Below are 20,803 nucleotides of genomic sequence, written 5' to 3'. Positions count from 1 at the left end.
AATATATTCTTTATTGTTCTTTGAAGTAGCAAAGATCAAAGTGAAAAAGTTAAGGTCATGATGCCACATTCAGTATAGACAGAATATTTGCATGCAGATAGTAGAGGGTTGCTTTCAATTTCTCTCAAATGTCAGGAGGTCTCCATTTCATTACTTCATCAAGAGTTCCACTCTATGGGTTCATTTTAACTAGTTTGTTAGATCAAATTAGATCATGTTCGTCTTTTCAACAACCAATAACATTTCAGAACGAACAAATCCAGTCATGAGCAACTTTAGATCACAATCAGACAAGAGAAAGAAGAAAAACTGCTCTTCACTTTCAAACTGGAATCGGTGGATTGATCTGATTACAAAGACTAAGCTACACAGCAGATATTACAGGACAATATTGTATCTACTAAAGCACACATAAAGTAACTGTTGTAAAACACCACCTGCTGTACATGTTTATACAACAGGCGTATATAAAACACCTGCTTCAAAACACAGTACTGTGCTAGAATGCAACGCTTTTCTGAAATACTATACTGCCTATACAAAACTCTACAAGCCTTTATTTTAGTATTCACATATGAGGTTTGTTAAAAGAAATCAACAGCTAATATGTGTTTGCATTTCTTTGACATTAATCTCCAACATGGCCACAGCACAGTAATAAAACCACAGAGAGAAACATAACAGATGGAGTGAAATTAAACAAATAATACTAATATACTCACAATAAACACACAGTATTAGTGGAGATGTCAAAAATGTGTTTCGAACTAATGTAAACACATGAAGTTTAAACAAAGAGAAGCAGATGAAAACATTAAGACACTTTATTTGCAGGTTCAAGACAGAATCATCACTTTTAATAGTAGAGTTCATAGGTTGGATTAATTATGATGTGAGAACTGCAAAATTCAAAAGGGAAATACTCGCAAATTAATTAAATTGTTATTCACAAATTAAAAAGTGTAGAGGTAATGAACTGAGCTGTTGTTTAGTTGAAGTCATAGCTTCATAACAGCTTCCTTTACAAAAGCAAATCCAATACTACATTCAGCGGGGTATATCAATAAAAGCGTATAATAATAATAATAAAGCGCCTGGTTTTATTTTGAATGACTGTACTACTAGAGTAACTCCCTCGTCTGTTATCTACATAGCTTTATCTCTATTTCACATTTCGACTTACATCTCTTCAGCCTAAACTGCTAAGATGTCATAGAAACATGGTAACATTGTAAAATACTGGTTTTGTTCCCGCTGTCTCAACATCACAATTGCTTATATACAGTGTCTTTCCCTGTTAGCGTTTGTGACAAAAAACAGAAATGCCGGTTTGTAATGGAAGTGATGGTAGAAAACCTCACGTCTTCATGTCCTTGTGACCCCACACAACAAAGCACAAATCTGAAATGGATGTTCGGCCCCGCGTGTTGCAGTTATTCACAAGAAACGCATACGACATGCACCAGAAGCTGTGAACCGCTAAGATGTTTAACAAGGGTTGGAATGTACAGGTGAAGACGCAGCTACGATGAGTTATAACTGTTAAATCTTTAACAGCATCCCTTCCTCTCTGGGTCCATCACTCATGTAAAATGATCAAAGAAACAGAAGTGCTGAGTTAGATCATGAGACAGGTCCAAGAAGCAGTTAACTCTATCCAGGCTGTACAGGTGGATGTGGGGCCCCTAGGAAGTCGCCATCACTATCCATCAGTTTGATATCAAAACTTGCCTTTTAAGACTTTATGTCTCACATCCAACTTTTCTTTTTACAACAACGAAGAAGCCAAAAAAATGACTATTCTGATCTAAGCTACACAATGTAGATGTCACGGTATTTCAACAAGAGTAAAAAAGCTGAGAATGTTTCATCCAGCAAAGAAACAAAGTGAAATAGAATGCATGACAGGTTCCACTCAGATATGCGCATTCAATGGCAAAACAAAACAGAATGTAAACTTCTTTTTATATTTCTTAATTGTAGAGCCTCCATTGACACATTTTTGTGTACTTTCTTAATTCTTGAGTGTTTTTCCTGACACAAATATGTATTTCAAGCTACTGGATGCCTAAATATCCTTCAGGGTGAATAAATGATATATCTAATGATCAATAATGTGGTAAAGTCTAACAGAATAAATAACATTCATATAATGTTTAGTATTTGCTTATGACACATTAAAAACACATATCTTTGCATGAATCTAATAGACATATGAGTAAAACCTGCATTTCATTTGTTTCTTTGTTGGGTTTGACAGATCTCCTGGATTCCTGTGCACATCCAAACTGAACCCTCCCAACACCTTTACAGCTCCTTGGGCTCACCGTAGTCGTTATACATGACAGTGAGCGTCTGCTCGTCGCAGGCCTTGTGCACGTCCTGGCCCATGTCCGCCCAGTTCAGCCCGAAAGCCTTGGTGTCAGTGTAGCGGCAGGACAGGAACTTGAGGGACATCCTGCGAAGGCCGATCTTCTGCTCCTGGAGAAGACCCTTACACCAGGGGGAGAGCTCCTCTAGCTGGGACAGGATGAGGCTGGCCTTCCTGTTGGAACAAGAAGTACAACGGATTAATGTGGGTGAGCGTTTATCACTTCCACAAATTGGTCAGGAGGTGGAGAGAAAAGCTGTATCGTCATTCAAAACCCTGCAACAAAGAACTGAGAGAAAAACGCTCTTTCACCATATTGCATGTGCATGTATTGAGATCAGATGAATACATCATGTGCACAGGAGTGTTCTGCAAATTGCTCACAGGCAAAATATACATTCCAATATGGTTGAAATGAAAATTTGTTACTTTACATAATGGAATCAAGATCCCCCTGATTTAAAAAGTACAACCACCTGTGACCTGGTCTATCAAGGTGGCTGCTGTGTGTAGACTGTTCTTCAGTGAACACCTGCATGTCTGCACCTCTAATGCTTTTTGTCTTTGCATCAGAATGCTTTGTACACCGCCGACCTCTCCCAGTCCACACATCCCTCGCACAAGTCGAGCGGCTCGTCAGCAACCAGCTAGTGCAGCGCAGTGTGGGAAACGGACGCTGCCAAGGCGCCTGGAGGAAGCTGAGCTGGACTCTCAGCATTGATGCACATCAGCCGTCAGATACACTCGACTGTCGGCAGTCCATAAATCACACTGTCGATTCAGAATGACATCAGAGCTCGACAGAACCTAGAACCTGGGCACCGTCCACCGCTGCCTCCTGTCCCAGGGAGCTCAAGGGGTAATATGTACCGTACCGACACATTCCAGCCTTAACCCAGAGCACACAAAGGCCGCTGGAGGTCCAGGCAGGAATGATGAAAGTAAAAGAAGTGGAAAATATGAATGAAAAAAATATAAAAAATGAATGGGTTTGTCCTGTGGAGGAAAACAAGCTCATGGTCGACTGGAACACTGCGGTGAACGGTGTCGTTTGGCCAAGCCAGGCCAGCTGAGAAATCATCTCCATTAGTAACCTGATGCACAGTGTTCACATAAACACATCTCATAGGGACACGGAGCGCAATAAATAACCAGCGAGGCCGGCGCAGCCTGTCTGGCCCTCGTGGTGAAACCTTGTCAGATGTTTGTGTGAAGTCAGACAGCGGCAGCAGGGGGGAGATTTCATTCATTCCACACACACTCCGTCCTCGTTTCTCAGCCAAACCTGCACTTTATACTGCACCTCGTCCCCATTCGGATAAAAAAACCACAAGTCGGCTGGACGCACCGGAGCCACCACGTCCACAGCTCACCATCACACTGATGAGCTGACGACACATCAAAGCAGCTTGTCCGTCAATATGCACCGGTGAGAGGAAATGAATGAACACACCGACTGGCTGCAAAAAAAAAAGGGCATTTGTCTATTCATGAACGTTTTACCATTTCCTTCAGTTTCATTTCCCGGCACACTCAGTCTCAGATGCCAAATGTGCAGTTGAAAGCAAAACATGTTCAAGGAGTCATCTTAGGCTCTCACCTGGCAGTCAAGAGGTTAGACCTGATGTCGGTCTGATGGTGATGATGACAGTCGAGGAAACAATGACAGGCAGGTGGAAACGAGGAGAAACACAGATGGCTGTGAACAGGGAGATGAAGGCAGTGGAGGTAATGAAGTGGGTGATGAACGCAGACTGATGATGGTGATGATGGATAAATGCAACACGTAGTGACAATGCAAGGTGCAAGTATGGATGCCAAGACTTAATAGAAGACTTGATATAGACGTAATAGATAATATGATGTTTAAAAGTTTGAAAAAGCTACTAAACTGACTTCATGGTGACAATTTTAGCTCTATACTGCTTGGGCTGTTGAACATTACATTTGAAGCCAAATCATACTGATGTTTCAGTAAGGTAAGATTTAGGGGTAAGGGGTTCTGTAACCCTAACCCTTAACTCTTAACCCCCACATGCCATCATGGGGTGAAAAACTCCAGATCTGTTGCTAGGGAAGCAGAAATAAGGACAGGACGAGCTGGTGGCATGGATCATGAGTCGTCCAATCGGTTGGGCCTTCAGGGTCTAAGCAGCCAATGAAGGTGGCAGTGCTGAAACCCCCTTGAATTCAGAAACAGCTGAAGGGTCTCCACTTCTCACTAGTCGGCTACTAAACCAGACATTTCACTAATAACTGATTAATAATTCATTATTAACGAATTCAATCTATACTTATCAGAAAATGTGCACTTGGACATATACTCAATGTGATAAACAACGTCATGTTTTTATCAATTTTGAAGTTTACTTGCATTTTTAGTTTGGTTAATGTGCCATCTACTAACATGGAGGAGGCCAGACTGATTCCCTACTGCAGCCACCCACCAGGGGGCAATCAATATGCTCATGTTGTTCATCTCGACAGAGTCTGTGATGACTTTTTCACATGTGAGTCTGTTGGCAGAGGAGACAGGTGCAGTTTGTACTTTGGGCCTTTGTCCTGGTTTTAACAAACAGAATGTTCTTGCCTCTGCCTGAGCTGATGTGGATGGAGTTTTGGTTTGATGTTAACGGCACTAATAAGATTCAATTTCACAAACATAACATAAACCTTCTCTCAAAAAAAATTAAGTCACTGCTACTTTGGATGATATTTGTCAACAGTTCTCATTGGAAAACACTAATTGGCTGTTTTTTTATCAATGAGGGAAATCTTACAACTTCATGTAGCTAAAATCTGCTTTCTCAGGTTTTGGGCATTTGCTGTGAGTATATGTCATCTCCGGCAGACTCCTGTTTTTATGTATGGATATATTGTAGCGTCCCCGCTTACAGAGGACAAGGAAGTTCTTTGTTGTTTAGTAACTTTTACTATCATTTACAAAAACCTGTCCACTTCTCGCTCTTACTCCGTCACTCGCACACATCAACAGGCCTTCACTTCATCATTGGCCAATGATCCCCAACAAAACCAGCCAATGAGAGACTGACATCCCCAAACAAACCCATCCTATTGGTCCAAACAGTCCCATGTCCTCCCCCGACCCCTCCACTGACCCTCAGGATATCTGAACGCTCCTTCAACACAGTGTTTTACTGAACATACATCAAAACCAAACAAACACATAAACCCAGTCCTTTACAATATGATTATATTTATTTTTGACTTGCAGTTTGCTCTGTATCTGGACCTCCATCTGAAACAGAACCAGCCAATAGAAACAGGCAAGAAAATCTGTTCTGTATTTCTAACTTGTGTGTTCCATTCTCTGTGGCAAGGTAATATCCTCTCGTCAAACTCTCGTTCAAAAGATAACCCACCAGGCCTCTTGATTCGTGACTTTGTCAAAGTCTTTTGTTGTTTTCAGTTTTAAACTTTGCTCTGACTGACACACTGTAATAATACAGATGCTGCAGCCTGTGGATTCCTCTCCTGTATTTCCACCTCCTGTCTTATACAGACTCCAAATCAACTGCTGCTCTGTAAATACTCTGTAAGCTGCGCTGCATTTCCTGCTATGTGTTGTACGTGTGCGTGTTATTCTGGAAAAAGAATGTAGCCTGTGCTCTGCAACAGACCGCGGCTCCTTTCAAATGTTTCAAAACACTTTGGGTCAAACGTATTCCTGCGCTATTGCTGTTGGCGTAATTTGCAAACTGTTTCACATATAGAGATATGTGAGAAGCAACATCCTTCTTGAGGTTTCCTGGCTAATAAACGCATTGCATATGTTAGTGGATTGTTTTTGGAATCGGAGCGTGTTTTGTATGTCATATGTACATATGGACACTCAGCAGGACAACATCCTCTTTGGCAAATTCATGTTGACACAACCATAATAACTTCAACGGCCTCAGAGTTCTTTTCTGCTCTAAAACTAGAATAGTTTAAATGACGTCAGTCTCATTGTGGGTCCGTCTGTTGACACTGGTAGTTCTCTGCCACGCCGTCATTCAGATCATTCTTCTGAAACCTCTTCGTGTATCCATTATTTTGCCACACATTTTTCAGTGGTCGGAGGAAATCTGGATATTTATTTGGTTAAAATAGAATAAAAATGTGGTTTGTTATTCTTTCAACATTCCGCTGGTTCCAAGAAGCAACGGTTGTCACCATGAATCCATCGGAGCGGAAAATAGCCTCACACAGAAGATGTGAGCGGCTGTTAGGAGAAACCATCACCCCCGAACCTCTGTGTGGGGTTGACTGTGCACATGAGGGTGGTCATGGAGATACAGTGGCATAATCACTAGAAGAAATATGTACATGTTCATACATATGGACAGATACGGTCACACTTACATGTACATTTGCATGACAAGTGAGCCCACACACACAAACACACACACCCAAAATATTATGTTTGTCAATGGTATTATAAGACACTGGAAAATGGAGATCCTGTTTCTCAATTGTGGTGAAATTTAAGCAACTACATCACTTGAGGTTCACTCTATTGACAGTAAGTGGTTGTGGTTGAACGTAGAAACAAATCAGTCCTGTCAGGTGACGTTTTTAAATATTCAACTGCAACCACCATCTTTCCATTATTTCCACCAAGTGCTCTGAGTGTGACTATAAAAAATGTTTTTATCAGCTTGGGAGGACTCCCAAGCTGATATTGTAAGAAAAACAAATAAATAATGTTTTATAAACACAATGATGCTCTAGTGGGATAATCACCTTTAAAAAATATCACAAACAAAACGATACAGGTACTGGATTTGACACTCACTCAGGTGCATTCAAAGGCAATATACAGTATGTCAATTGTACATACACACACACACTGAGGTTGGGTCAAGGCTGGTCTGCTGGGCATACAACCAGTCCCCATGCTCATGCACACAAGCTCAATGGACCATCCACCTGCAGCAGTGTGCCAGAAACGAGAGGGAGTAAGAGTTCAAGGCCTGCAAATGTGAACATAAACAGCTCAGGCTCAGCTTTCCCTAAAAGTAATGGACCGTGGATACCTCTGTGCATTTTGCAGATAATAAATACAGTTCCTATCCCCAACCTTCCTCAGGCTTCAGGCATCACCATCCCTTGGGTTTCAAAGTGGGTCTTTCTATCATCCAGCACATTTTCCGGATTTGATGCATTGACACACAAACAGGATAACAATAACACTGATCTGTGATTTTATATTTCTTCAGTCTCTTTAAAGTTATGTGTCCACATTGACTGTTTCATCGTAAGTAGAATTGACCATTTATTTTGAAACTCAAAGAACGGCTACAACTGGGCGGCGGGACAACGACGCAAGACTGACTCTTCGTTATTTTTATAAAAACAATACAGCTGATTTGTTCAAGGCCTCGTATATACTTTATCCCTTGTGTGGGTAAGCATTTATATAAATCTGTAATGGAATTATACTTAAGGAGACGCTTAAGGGTGAATTAGAGAGGCGGTGGTCTAGTGGCAGAAACTTGGACTATGGGCAGAGAAGGTCTCTGGTTTGTCTCTGGTTCGAATCCACGGAGAGACAACAAAAGACGAACCTGGATTGATCTGTCCAAAAATCCAAGATTCTCCCTACCCTGTCTAGTGCCCCTGAGCAAGGCACCTTACTCCCCCAACATCTGCTCCCCGAGCGCAGTACATGGTCGCTCACTGCTCTGTGTGCCCTGCACCAGATGGGTAGAAAGCAGAGATTAAATTTCCCTACCTGCATGAGTTTGCCTTTGCATGTCTGTGAATGTGTTTGGGATGAATAAATGGATCTTAATCTTAATCTTAATCTTAATTACAGATAACACTTAATACAATTTTCCATGGAATAACAATAATCAATTATTAGTTAATGTATGTTGAATTGGCTGTTGCTAAAATCTAAATGTCATAGTTGGTATATATATATATTTATATAATTGAAAGACTGTTGTTATTCCTTTATTCTATTGTTGTTAACAGCAGACAGTAAAATGTGCCAGAGTGATGTGTGTATTTTAAACCTCATAATTTCCAGTAATACAGTAATAATCCACTTTTAGACTCCATTGTTTATCTGTTTCCAAGCTCAGCTCTGCAATGAAAAAGGAAAAAACCATTCAGTCAAAGCCGCAGCCTCTCCTAGTGAGGGCAGATGAGGTAATTTTAATGGTTAAGTAATACAATAACAATGTATTACTGATACTGATAATGGGAGATGTTTCCTGGAAATTTTAACAAGAATCTGTAATACTATTCAGGATCACACAAACCAATAAATCACTGCTGGACGAGTGGCTGAAAGGGCATGTCTTTCTTTTTTTAACCGTGTGTATTTTTGTCGTCCTTTTAACTATAAAAAGTCAGAGAGCAAGGTAAACAGTCTGCTGCGATTAGGACTACGATTCCCTGAGAGAAATTCCAACCATAACAATACTTATTATTGCAAGCTCTCCTCTGATTAGAAAGACTGTCATGTGAAAACAAAAAGAAAATAGAAAAAAAAAAATCAAATTATTTTCGGTTCATCAGAGGGCACAGACTCCAAGCAAGGACACGGTGGGGATTGCGAAGACCATAATCGAGGATTTTCTTTCAGCCAAAACATCTCGCGTTTCTGAGTCAACAGCCACGCGACGTGCCTTACGTGATGAGCGCTCCCCAGGCCATGACAATGTCCTGCCCCTAGGCTGAAAAAGTGTCAGGCGCTGGTGGAACACCCTCGCTGTAAGTTCAGAGTTTGAATCAAAACATCACGCGATGGCTGGATGTAAAAAAAACAACAAGTCCTGCGGCTGGATGCCAATCGGTCTCGTCGGGGAGATTCGATACGTTTCTTAAAATATCAGATCTGAATATCTGCTGCCGCGAGAAAGATGAAGCCACATTTGTTCGTTCATTTGTTTCCCGATGTTGTTTACTTGGACGATATGAGTTTACATTGAGTCAGAGCCGGTGCAGAGTTCTTGTTATCTGTATTTTGACTGGCTAATGAAAATCTGCTTTGTTCTGCCCTCAGTGTTTGTGGCAGAAAAACGGGGGAAATTCTCCTGATAACAAGCTGAGCTGATCCAGGAAGATGAAACTGTGTGTGCGTTTGTGTGTGTGTGGGTGTGTTTGTGGCCTGTAAGTTGTGTGTGAGACAGTTTGTGTCTGTTCAGTTGTTTGGACTCGTTGAAGAGCTGTCATGAAGAACAAAGGCTGGCTAGACTCGGGACAGACTTTGCTGTCGTGGATGGTTTTTAAATGCCGTCATAGCACAAAGCTTTGTGATGTGATTAAAGTGCATCAGTGCAGTTCAAAAAAGGGGAAATAACATGTTTGTTGGTTTGAAGTTAGAATCAATAGCTGATTGATCATGAAGGCGATCTTGCATACTTGAATGTGTTTTTTGAGCTGTAAAATAAATGGTCAACATTTGGATTACATAACACGTTTATTTACATATTAAAAAAATACCTTTAAGCAGTGAACACGGCTCGTAACACAGTGTTTCAAACGGTCTTGGACCTTGTAGGGCCGATGATTACATACAGTCAACTATTGAATCTTGATCTATGATGACGCTAAACCCACTGAGCCACCACATCATCAACCATTCAGAGACTTCCACCATCCTCTCTTTTCCATCTGCAGCCTTTACCATCGGTTCTACCTGCTCGGGATCCCAACGCTCCTCAGACACAGTTTAGCCCCAGCTGTCACAGGAACTGGCCTCCTGGTTCAAACGGTATGGGACGACCGACTGTAGTCCTGGCCGTCAGGACCATGATGGCCTGAAGGTCGGCACTCCGATCCCCAGTCTTACCCATCTGCATGCCGAAGTTTCCTTGGGCAAGATGCTGAACCCTGAATGACCCCCATAAAATAACTAAGTGCTGCGAATAGATGCACTGTATGAATGTGTGTGTGAATGGGTGAATGTAAAACTGTACTGTAAAGCGCTTGAGTGGTCATCAAGACTAGAAAAGTGCTATATAAATACAAAACCATTTACCATTTATCTTAGCCCTGCCTCCAAGCCTTCAAAAAGCATTTCTTTAATTTTCAGGGAGAGACAATGGTCAAAGCTCGGTGATGACAAAGACGTAATTACAAAATAATGACGCAATTAACAATGCAGCAAGTCAATGGTGACAAGTGTCTGCAAGCACCGACATTTCTATTCAACTTGAAACAAAGTCATATAAACCAAGTATTAAGCCTAAATGTCCTCTGATATCTCCGTACGAGGTGCATTCATGGACCCTCGGACAAGCCATCGTGTTGCTACGTCCGCTAGCTTAGCCACTTCCGGTAAAACATTGAGGCTTCCCTCCATCGGCTTAATGGTGAGTAGATAATGAGTGAATTTTCATTTCCGGTTGAACTGTCCTTTTAAACGTTGCTCTGGATCTGATAGATGCAGTATAATGGTGGATGTGGTCCCAGGACACTGAATACTGTCATGCTATCAAAGCAGCACTCAACTTCAGACGATCACATTTTAATATGTAATGAAATTTGCTTTGCTGAGTTAGAAATAACTTTCTGGTATTTCCTTTTCTGTTAATCTGATTTTACATTCTGACATCCACTGGAAATACATCACACACAATCATGTCTGACTGTTTGTGCCCATTTAGATCCACTATCTGATCTGAGCCGTGTTAGGTTTTCGGACTATTTGACTCTGCATTAAGGATTTTGGGCGTATTTTGTCAGATTTGAACCTCGCCCTGAAACTGATCGGATCAGCTACCAAAATGTAAATATAAGGAAAAACACTAAATTTGACCCCTTGCAACGGGTGTTCAGTTTAGACACATGCTTAAGATCTTAAATCTGAAACACACTCATAAGTTCAAGCCTAACCTGCAGACAAACCTCCTGCACCCTGTCTCACTTTCATGATTTATTTGAAATGTTTTGCCGTGAGACCATTATGAGAAGTTGCAAATAAATCACAGCAAGCAAGACGGTGCTTCTCAGTCCATGTCACTTAATGGATATGCAAAGGATTTTTCTGCCCTGAAATAAGTTCAAGATTGCCTATGTATGTCTTCCTCTGACCAATAACATTTTTAGCGAACCTTATGTAACCTTAGGTAAACTGGTTTATACTAAAACTGAACGAGGACAACTGGAAACTGATAAAAGGCCTCTTTTATAATTATAAATAAAACTGCCTTGCCTTAATACAAAATACATTGCCATAGCTACCCCAGCGCAAACCTTTAGCCTGGCAGTTTTCTGGATGTCTGGTTTGTGAGACGATTAGGTCCGAAGAAAATGAAGAAATCCAGAAACAACAACAAACACTGACTAATCACAGCAGCAAAAAAACAGCGAAAGCAAGGGTTTCGTCAATAAATTACCGAACCCTGAGGAATTACACAGGTCAATGAAATAGTAGCAAGTCTGCAGATGCTCACGGTTTATCAGGCTGACAATGCCGTGAGACTTTATACCAACAAACCATTGGCTGAGGCGCCGTCACAAAACCTGGCCAACATCAATACTTGATACTTGAGCCCGAAAACTTTGCATTCCCATTGTTTTGGTAAAAAGGATATCAGTCGTGTTCTGTCTTGGCTTCGGCGCGACCATTTACTGTATCTGCTGCATTTGTTTTTCCGAGGGGTCGCATAACGTCAGAGGAACAAAGTGTCTGACGCTGCAGGAAAGTTGTCAGCGCTGATTCGCTCGCCGTGATGCCGTTAACCCCTCCGTCTGCCAGCTCCCTTGGTAACAGTAGACAGCACACAGCTCAGGTTGGTCACAACAAACCAGATACGTAGGAAAGTCTAATGTTCTTTTGATGACTTGGCTATACACACCGTGTTTATACTTCCTTCCCCTGTTGCTAGGCCTCACCTTGAATGCACTTCTCCGCCGCTTTTCCAGCTCTGAGGTGCCTTTATTAACATTAATCACCCCTCGCTTTAACCAAATTGGGGGGCTGTTAATCTAAGTGTATTTTAATGGAACACTTCAGAAGCAACTCCCTCAATTACATCAGCTCTTTCCAGCGTGGTCCTTATTAAAAACAACCTTTCAGTTGGGTTGGGTGGGTTGGGGGGCAAATGGGGGGACGCACATACAGAGCGAGAAACAGAGAGAATCAAGGGAGCCTCGGATTATCAGTTTCACCTGCCAAAGTGAAAGCGCACACCACAGACTGCCGTTTTAAAGTACATTTTATATCAGACACATGGCTCTATTTATAACCATTAGGCCACATTTTATCATGAGGTCGGGGGGGAGTTCAGGGGCCTCCCTGGCTGTGTGTTGCTAAGTGACCTCGTGGAAGTCGTTGAGGTTTAGCTCGCTCGGCTTCTCAGTCTGTTTGAATGAATCTCCCTCACCGCGACTCACAGAAACAACCGACCACAATCAAAGACAGCACTTTAGAGGCCGGGAGCCGCACATCTGCCCACCTCTGAGAGTCTCAACAAGAGCTGGACACCGCCGGGGCTTCCAATGGGCTGATACCATGGAGACCTGGCTGCGTGAGCTGTTGTAGGATGTGTTTATAATTGTGCTGGAGAGGAAAAAAAAACAGCATAAAGGGCGATACGGAAAACAAATCACAGCTCGCTTTGAAAAAAGAAAGGTGTGAAGGAAAGTCTCTGGGGAGATAGGATTACCTTTTGTTTTGGTTTTGTTTGGAGAGAAGAATACAACTGACGCCCTCTGTCGTGTGTCATGTGGATCATTCTGAGCAGCACACAAACAGCCAGACACAGTTCAAGACCAGCAGGGGAACACAGCGGAGCATTTAAGCAGCTACAGGCCTCAGAGGTTGGTGTTTGTGTACATAAGAGAGTATTTGTGATCAGGTTGTGTTGAGGATTCATTAGTGTTGTGTTGAGAAAGCAGCGATTGTTGAGATGTGACGTCCTGGAAAGAAAAGTAATAAAGTGTGGTAGCTAACAGCTGATTCTAATCCAATACACTTTATTTCCAGTTCAGTAGCTGTCTGTTCTTTGTGTGTTGGAACAAAAACAAAACCTGGTGTTTACGCACAGCCCTGGCTTTGTAAACGGGAAACAGAAAAAGTGGCTTAAACTGAGCCACCCAACACTGTTCAAGCCAATCAACGGAGATGGTGAGTCTGGCACGTGCAAACAGACAGTACGGGTTTAAGGATGCGTGGGTTCAGAGTGGGGTTTAACTGGGAGGGGCTGGCAGCGATGTGCAAGGAAGTCGACCTTTGGAAGGTTGAGGGAGAATGCAGTGCGTCAAAGAGAGCCGAGGAAGAGCCAGCGAAGAGAAGAATCAAATGGGAAAGCAAGTTCTTTGACCGGACCAGAGCTGCGGGTTGCGTTAACGTTCACTAATTAAGCACATTTCATATCAGTCATATGTCTCTATTTAGGAACTACTTGGCCAAATATTACATTTTGGGTTCTAATCATGAGTTTTGGGGCCTCCCAAACAGTGTTGCTAAACAGCCCGGCTGGTGTCAGTGAGGTGAAACTCCCTCAGCTTCGACTCCTTAGGTTTGAATCCATCAACCCTCTGCTGCATATCCTCATATTTCTCTTCCCTAAATGTCCTGCCTCGCTCCACTTTCCTTATCATAATAAAAGCAACAACAACACAAATTCTGCTACTGTTTTGTGTTGGTTAACGTCGAATTATAAGTTAGCAAGCAGGTGAAGAAACATGTGTCACATTTGTGTGTCTGTAACATGACTTCCCCATTTGTTTTCATTTCTAGTCAGTGGTGTTTTTTGTCTTATCCTTCATCTTGTTCAAATGTTACTTTGAAGTAATGAGTACTTCCCCCATTACTTCTTTGAATTATAAAATAGATAGGAAAGACCTTTGATTGTCTTCCAGTCATTTGCTGCTGATGCTTAGTCAAACAAAGCAACAGTAACGTTATATTGTGTCAACATTTAAGTCAGAGGAACAGTAACAGTCAGTCGGTGAAGTGCAGGTGTGCCCTGTATCAGATAGCGCTGTGTGTAACAGTTCAGGATACCACTGGGGATATTCCATCTTTTTGCTCTTGAAAGTAAACCCGAGCAATGTGCTACACCATCTCTCAGTACCTTCTGACCTGTCTGTAGCACTCAGCCCTGAGCCCATTCATTCTTACTGAAGACATAAATCTTTTTAAATGGCTCACAAATAGATACTTTTATTTTTTTTTTTTTATTTCCTTTTGGAAACACATGTAAGACGGACCAATGTTGCTTTGGCTGTTTTCAACGAATTTATTGAACCGCATAAAAATGTAGAAAATGCTTTATATGTTAACCTCAACAGGCAGTTCTAATGATTTATTGAGTTATGAATTGATTGGCACAGTTGATTATATGTCTGCGACACTCAGCTGGACTCTAAGTGAGGTCTACAAACCCCTGTTAGTATTGGAGGAGCTGGTCACCGGCAGTAGGGGGTGAGTAGTCACTAATGGAGCGTATCTGTAACCTCATTCCCTTCCAAATCTGCCATATGTTAAATTTTTATGAAGTGCAAACAGCTAAATCAGTGCACTGGCTTTCCAACATATTTGAAATTGCTGGGGACTATTTGGTATTTTTTATTTTATTTTGAAAGGACCGTCTGCTGATACAACCCAGACTCTTGATGCCACTTAAATCTTGCATCCGGGCTGGGATGTTACTGTCTGTGAACGTCAATGTCAATCACACAAGTTCAGTACGACAGATTACATATTGTTAGTAGGAGGGCGGCAATTGTATGTATCATGTCTTGTGTATTATGTCAAAGTCTGAATCAGGACAGACCAACAGGGTTATATATAACGTTGCGTCCATTTGATAAACTGCCCATAAAGCTAAAGCTAAAGTTGTCAAGCAATTTGCTTGAAGGAATGCACATTTGGGATTTGAGCTTACACATCAGGAATGTGGGTGTCTCTGAAACACAAACAGAGTTTGTTTGACAGACTGACTGTATTTGTCATTTTCCTTTCTTATCTACAGCAGCATTGAACAAAGAGGCCTGCTGCAAAGGTGCACAACCAAATCATTTCCCAAAAAATCATCGAAGCCTTCTTTGTCCTTACCCACTGTTGCTTTGTGTAGTGAGAACAACAACAAGGGCTGAGATGCGTTTGCTCAAATGTGACGTGTGATGTAAAGTGAACGCTTTGTCCCCTGCTGTAATTGGGGATCTCAATGGTGGAATAGATTAACTATGATGTGAAACAAAGTTTGTCTTTTGGACGACATAAAGCAGTTAGTCTTACGAGGTCCTCATCTAATTGGCTGAAAAAAACAACTTCTCTACTTTTTCTTTACCCTAATGATGTCTCACTAAAAGTTGTTATAGTGAAAAAAATCTAATTGTTGTTTTCTTGCACCGTGACTTTTTGGGTCGGCTATGGACATTACATGAACAAGTGACATCCCATTTCACAATCAGACATACCAGTTGAGGATGAATAAGCCCAGTAAGCAAGTTCACAATGTGTCCTATTGACATCTGGCCTGGCAATGCTTGTGTTCTCGTCCGAACAGAACAGAGAGAACAAAGGGCAAAAATATCTAAGTATTCAAATCTGAGCAGATAATAGAGTAAAGTGATAACTGTACCTGGGTCCCAGTTCGTCCTCGCACCTCCAGGTGAATTCTCCGAAGCTCTCGTAGCGCTGGTTGTAGTGGTAGAGCACGCGGTGCAGCGTGGGGGCGCCCAGGTCCATCAGAGTGTTGTAGGCCGTCTGCTGCTCCTTCCCACTGGTGTAGCCGTTGAACAGGTTATAGATCTTGTCGGCTATTTCTGGAACGGAGAAACATAATCAGAGGTCAGCGACTTTAAGCGACGCTCCCTTCACGCGCGGTATCACGGAAGCAGCAGATGACAGTGTGTATGAAGTGATGGTGGATGTCAGTAAACCAAGGGCGTAGGATTATATAGGGACGGTAGGGTCCCAAAATCCGCCAACTTGCTAGTCCCAGACAGGAGGAGCAACAGGACGCCTCAGTGCATAGCTAATATCTGCATCTGCGTGTGTAAGTTCTGCCTTCGGTCACGTCAGCGAGACGGATTTTAATATCAGTGATGTCATTTGCAGTAACACTTAAATTTGTGTGTGTTTTATGCTTGTGCGTGTGCGCGCTGTGCGTGCATGTGTGCGTGTGTGTGTGTAGGATGTCGAAGAAACGAAAACTGGACATAAGATACTTCTTTAGAAGTCAACGTGTAAGTTAATTAAAAGGTTATATATTTTAGAGCCATAACAATACTGATATTGATTATTAGTCAGCATAGGCTATAATGCCAAAGAGATCCGCATTTTAAGGTATAGGCCTACCATTATTTTCATGTTTTATTTGTGTGGAAAGGGAGCAATGGTTTAAAAAAAAATTTGGGGATAAATAAACATTAATTAAATTTAATAACCTTTATTTTCCTTCAAGGTTTCCCTCTCATTTACAGTAACAACAAGCACATTGCAGATGCTCATGTGATTTTATACATATATATTTTGAGGGAATAAAACATAATAATTGTGTGAACATTTTGTCTACCCATGTATGTACCCTAATATATCTGTTCATATGTCGTGCATCAACATACTTCTGTCAGGTGACAGACAGTGGAGAGACTGGAGGAGATAGAGGAGGAGAGACTGGAGGAGGAGAGACTGGAGGAGATAGAGGAGGAGAGGATAGAGAAGGAGAGACTGGAGGAGAGGATAGAGAAGGAGAGACTAGAGGAGAGGATAGAGAAGGAGACAGAGGAGGAGATGCTGTAGAAGATGAAGGAGAGGCTAGAGAAGGAGAGGCTGGAGGAGATGGAAGAGAGGCTGGAAAATCACAGGTGAGGTTCAATAATGATTAATATGTTAGTCATGAGATTCAGCATTGTGTCAAATATTAGTCTGATTATGACCTGAATAACAATAGGCCTATATTAATAGTGTATTTGCAGTAGTTGCTACAGCGTGGTCAAATGTGTACTGTGATTTCTTAGGAAACTGATCCAAATGGAGAGAGCAGCAGGGAGAGTGCCAAGGATAGGGTCAGGGAGAGTGTCAGCATTCAAGAAGATATTCTGGACAAACCAAACCAACCTCACCCAAATTACATTCCAGTTCAACAGCTGCCACACAAGCTCCTCCATTTTCAAGAGAGTTGGTTCAAGCAGTATCCATGGCTGCACTATAGCCCCTCCATCAAAGGGGTTCTCTGTTTTCACTGTGTGAAAACATACACTATAAAGAAAAGCACACTATATAAAAAGGTAGACCCTGCCTTTTCGTCAAAGGGATTTAATAATTGGAAGAATGCACTTGCCAGTTTTCAGCGGCATCAAAATACCAAATCCCACCATCATGCCATGACAGTTAGTGCTCAAGAGGGAAGCCCAATAGATTCGCAGCTCTCAAGTGCATGGGCACAGCAACAAGAGGATGCTAGGTACTGCCTACAAAATATTGTAGGATCAATACAGTACCTTGCCAGGCAGGGCATAGCACTGCGAGGCCATGAGACAAAAGATGGCAATCTATTTCAACTTCTGAAATTTAAAGCCAGGGATGATGTACGTCTCAGTACTTGGTTAGCTCGCTGTCATGACTATACCTCTCCTCAAGTGCAAAACAAGGTTTTGCAGATGCTAGGAAACTGTATTGTCAGGAGTATTGCACAATCCATCCAGATGCTACCAGTTTTGCAGTATTCACTCATCATTGATGGCACACAAGATGTCACAGGAACAGAACAAGAGGCTATTTGTTTTAGATATGTGGACCATGACCTGGTACCACGGGAGGTTTTCATTGCTTTGTATGAGGTCCCTGGTACTACTGGAGTGGAGATTGCAAGAATGGCTGAGGATGTCCTCTTGAGGCTCAATATTCCCATTTCTGGGTTAAGAGGCCAGACATATGACGGTGCTGCTAATATGTCAGGCAAATATTCTGGAGCACAAGCAGAACTGAAGAGAAAGCAACCGTTAGCGTTGTATGTGCATTGTGGGGCACACTGTCTTAACCTGATTACGCAGTCTGCATGCAGAGCCAGTCCCTTGATCAATGATTCCTTACAGTGGGTGCATGAGCTTGGCACATTAAACAAGCAATCAGGAAAATTCAAGAACATATTTTCCAAAGCCATAAGTTCAGAGGTACCATTAAAATCACTCAGACCACTTTGTCCAACCAGGTGGACAGTGCGGGGCAAAGCTATCAGAGCGGTGCTGTCTCAGTATGAACGTGTTTTGTCTAGTTTGGAGGAGATGGCATCAAGTGGGTCAAACACAGGCATGAGAGCAAATGGTCTGCGTGAGAGGTTTGAGAAAGGGAAAACGGTACTTGGTCTTTGTCTGGCATTAGAAGTGATAGAGGAGCTGGAGTGTCTGAACACATCCCTTCAAAAAAGGACTGAAACTGTTGCAGGTATGAGAAGTGCCATACAGTGTGTGAAATCTACTGCACATGCCAAAAGAAATAAGGAGAGCTTTCCTGAGGTTTTTGAGAAAGCAGTGGCTATGGTTGACTCCCTTGGGATTGAGCCCATTCAGATTCCTCACCAAAGAAAGCCACCAAAACGATTCACGAGTGAAGCAAGCCAGCACATCCCCAAGTCGGCAGAGGAGCATTATAGAACAGAGTTCTATAAAATGCTTGATAGTGTGCACATTCAGTTTGAGGAGAGGTTCAACCAACTAGATCTAAATGTCTTGCAAAAGCTGGAGGAAACTCTTCTTACTGGATAAGTGAATGACATTGTAGATCAGTACCCAGAGCTGAACAGGGACATACTAAAGGTCCAACTAGCCATGTTTAGGTCCAAATACACTGTCAAATCTAGTGTTGAAGTGGCAGAAATAATGAGAGGATTGACAGTTGAAGTGAGAGGTCTGTTTGATCAGGTTGAGTCCCTTATCAGGCTGCTTTTTGTCATACCAGTTGCATCAGCTGAGGCTGAAAGAAGTTTCAGTGCTCTCAGGAGGCTTAAAACATGGCTGAGAACCACCATGACTCAAGTCAGATTGAACAATCTTGCAGTGTGCCATGTCCATCAGGAGACACTGGACAACATTGACCTTAAAGAAATCTATCAGCAGTTCATTTCTGTTACAGAAAGACGTAGGCATGTCTTTGGTTATTTCAAATAGAAAGAGCACAATGGGCACTCATCTGTGTATATGTTAGTATTAGTGATTCCTGGCTGATGACCCTGCAGCTGGCTCATGGGCACTGGAGGAAGAAATGCCCAGCAGGAAATTATACTGACCTGTACATTTAGTGATACACCTGTTGTTAGTATTATTTCAAAAATATTTATTTACAAAGTGTTGATGTTGTTTACAGTTGCACCAGAGGAAAGTTGAAAATTCTTCTAAGTTGACTCATTTTCTTTCATTAGTTGCTTTAACCTATAACATTACAGAATGCATATTCTCTTTTGATATTCAGATATGCATTATAAACATGTTAATTAAGCCGATTTATTGATTTTTTTTTCAATTTTCATTGCGAATACAAAAAAAAACCTATCAACTTTAGGAAGCACTTTCATATCCCACGGACCCCACCAATGTCCAAATCAAACCTACTCCCTTGCAGTAAACAGCTTCCTTGTGTTGAATTGAGCTGCTCTGCTGGTGCTACTGGATACCAAACAATCCTCCAGGGAAGAGGAAGGAAGAAGATCTAATGTTACTGACTCAGCTTTCTTTTGGACAGGACAATACATGGTGCTATTTTGGAGACGCTGTTTCGGCTTCTTCCCCCGGGTGGAGAATGTTTCCGTCCACTACGACTCTGCATCATAATTTATGTCCATAAATAGTTTAAATCAACCCTGTAGCCAGAGGAAACATAGTTCCCTGATGGGCATCTGGTTCTCCTGGCCCATTTTTTTGCAATAAAAAATAAAGGGATAATAATAGAAATATTGTCAATCTTTCCATTGTTTTTTTTTACAATTATATTTCGAGAGGTACTTGCATGCACTTGCTGTAACAACCGTTACCACCGCAGCTTTGGGAGGTTGAAGTGCACATGCGTTAATGGCTGTATTATTTTGTGATGTGTAAAACAGAAAGAGAGTGTCTGTGCCTTCAAATGAGATATAACAATACTGTGTATTTGGCCATTTAAAACATGAGGAAAATTCATGGAACCAGTTCAATTTCCCTTACGAATCATGGAATCAAATCTGTCATGCAAAACACGTTAGTAGCTGTGGCATATGTTGACATTTTCTTCTTTCCTGTATCACTATCACCTCAAGCGAATGTTCCATGCTGAAAAATGTCATCTCTGTGAGCCACCTGCGACCATGACCGAAGGATGAGTCACCTCTCGGACTTTAGTCTGCGTCTCTTTCCTCACCTTGAGCTTTGACGTCATCCACAGTGGGACACGGACTTTTGATGGTGACCTCACTGGGACTGGAACGGCGCCCTGTGTTGTCTACTGCCCACAGCCGGAACCTGCACACATAAACACACACACAGGCA

At 42.0% G+C, this 20,803-nt stretch overlaps 1 protein-coding gene across 3 annotated transcripts in view; it reads right to left on the bottom strand.

Annotated features, from left to right (window-relative positions):
• astn1 (astrotactin 1) overlaps positions 1 to 20,803 on the bottom strand; it is a 423,107-nt gene continuing 402,304 nt past the window's right edge. For all 3 annotated transcript variants that reach the window (XM_062404910.1, XM_062404912.1, XM_062404911.1), the window contains 3 exons: positions 20,676 to 20,776; positions 15,925 to 16,108; positions 1 to 2,545 (listed from right to left, as the gene is read on the bottom strand). In XM_062404910.1, the coding sequence (XP_062260894.1) occupies positions 2,308 to 2,545; positions 15,925 to 16,108; positions 20,676 to 20,776 (523 nt within the window). In that variant the 3' untranslated portion in view covers positions 1 to 2,307. The remainder of the gene's footprint in view (positions 2,546 to 15,924; positions 16,109 to 20,675; positions 20,777 to 20,803) is intronic.

Source organism: Platichthys flesus, chromosome 14 (genome assembly GCF_949316205.1).
Source record: "Platichthys flesus chromosome 14, fPlaFle2.1, whole genome shotgun sequence".
NCBI classification, from domain to species: Eukaryota; Metazoa; Chordata; class Actinopteri; order Pleuronectiformes; family Pleuronectidae; genus Platichthys; species Platichthys flesus.
Note: the sequence above shows the minus strand (reverse complement) of the source record. Positions and strands in the feature narration are given on the sequence as shown.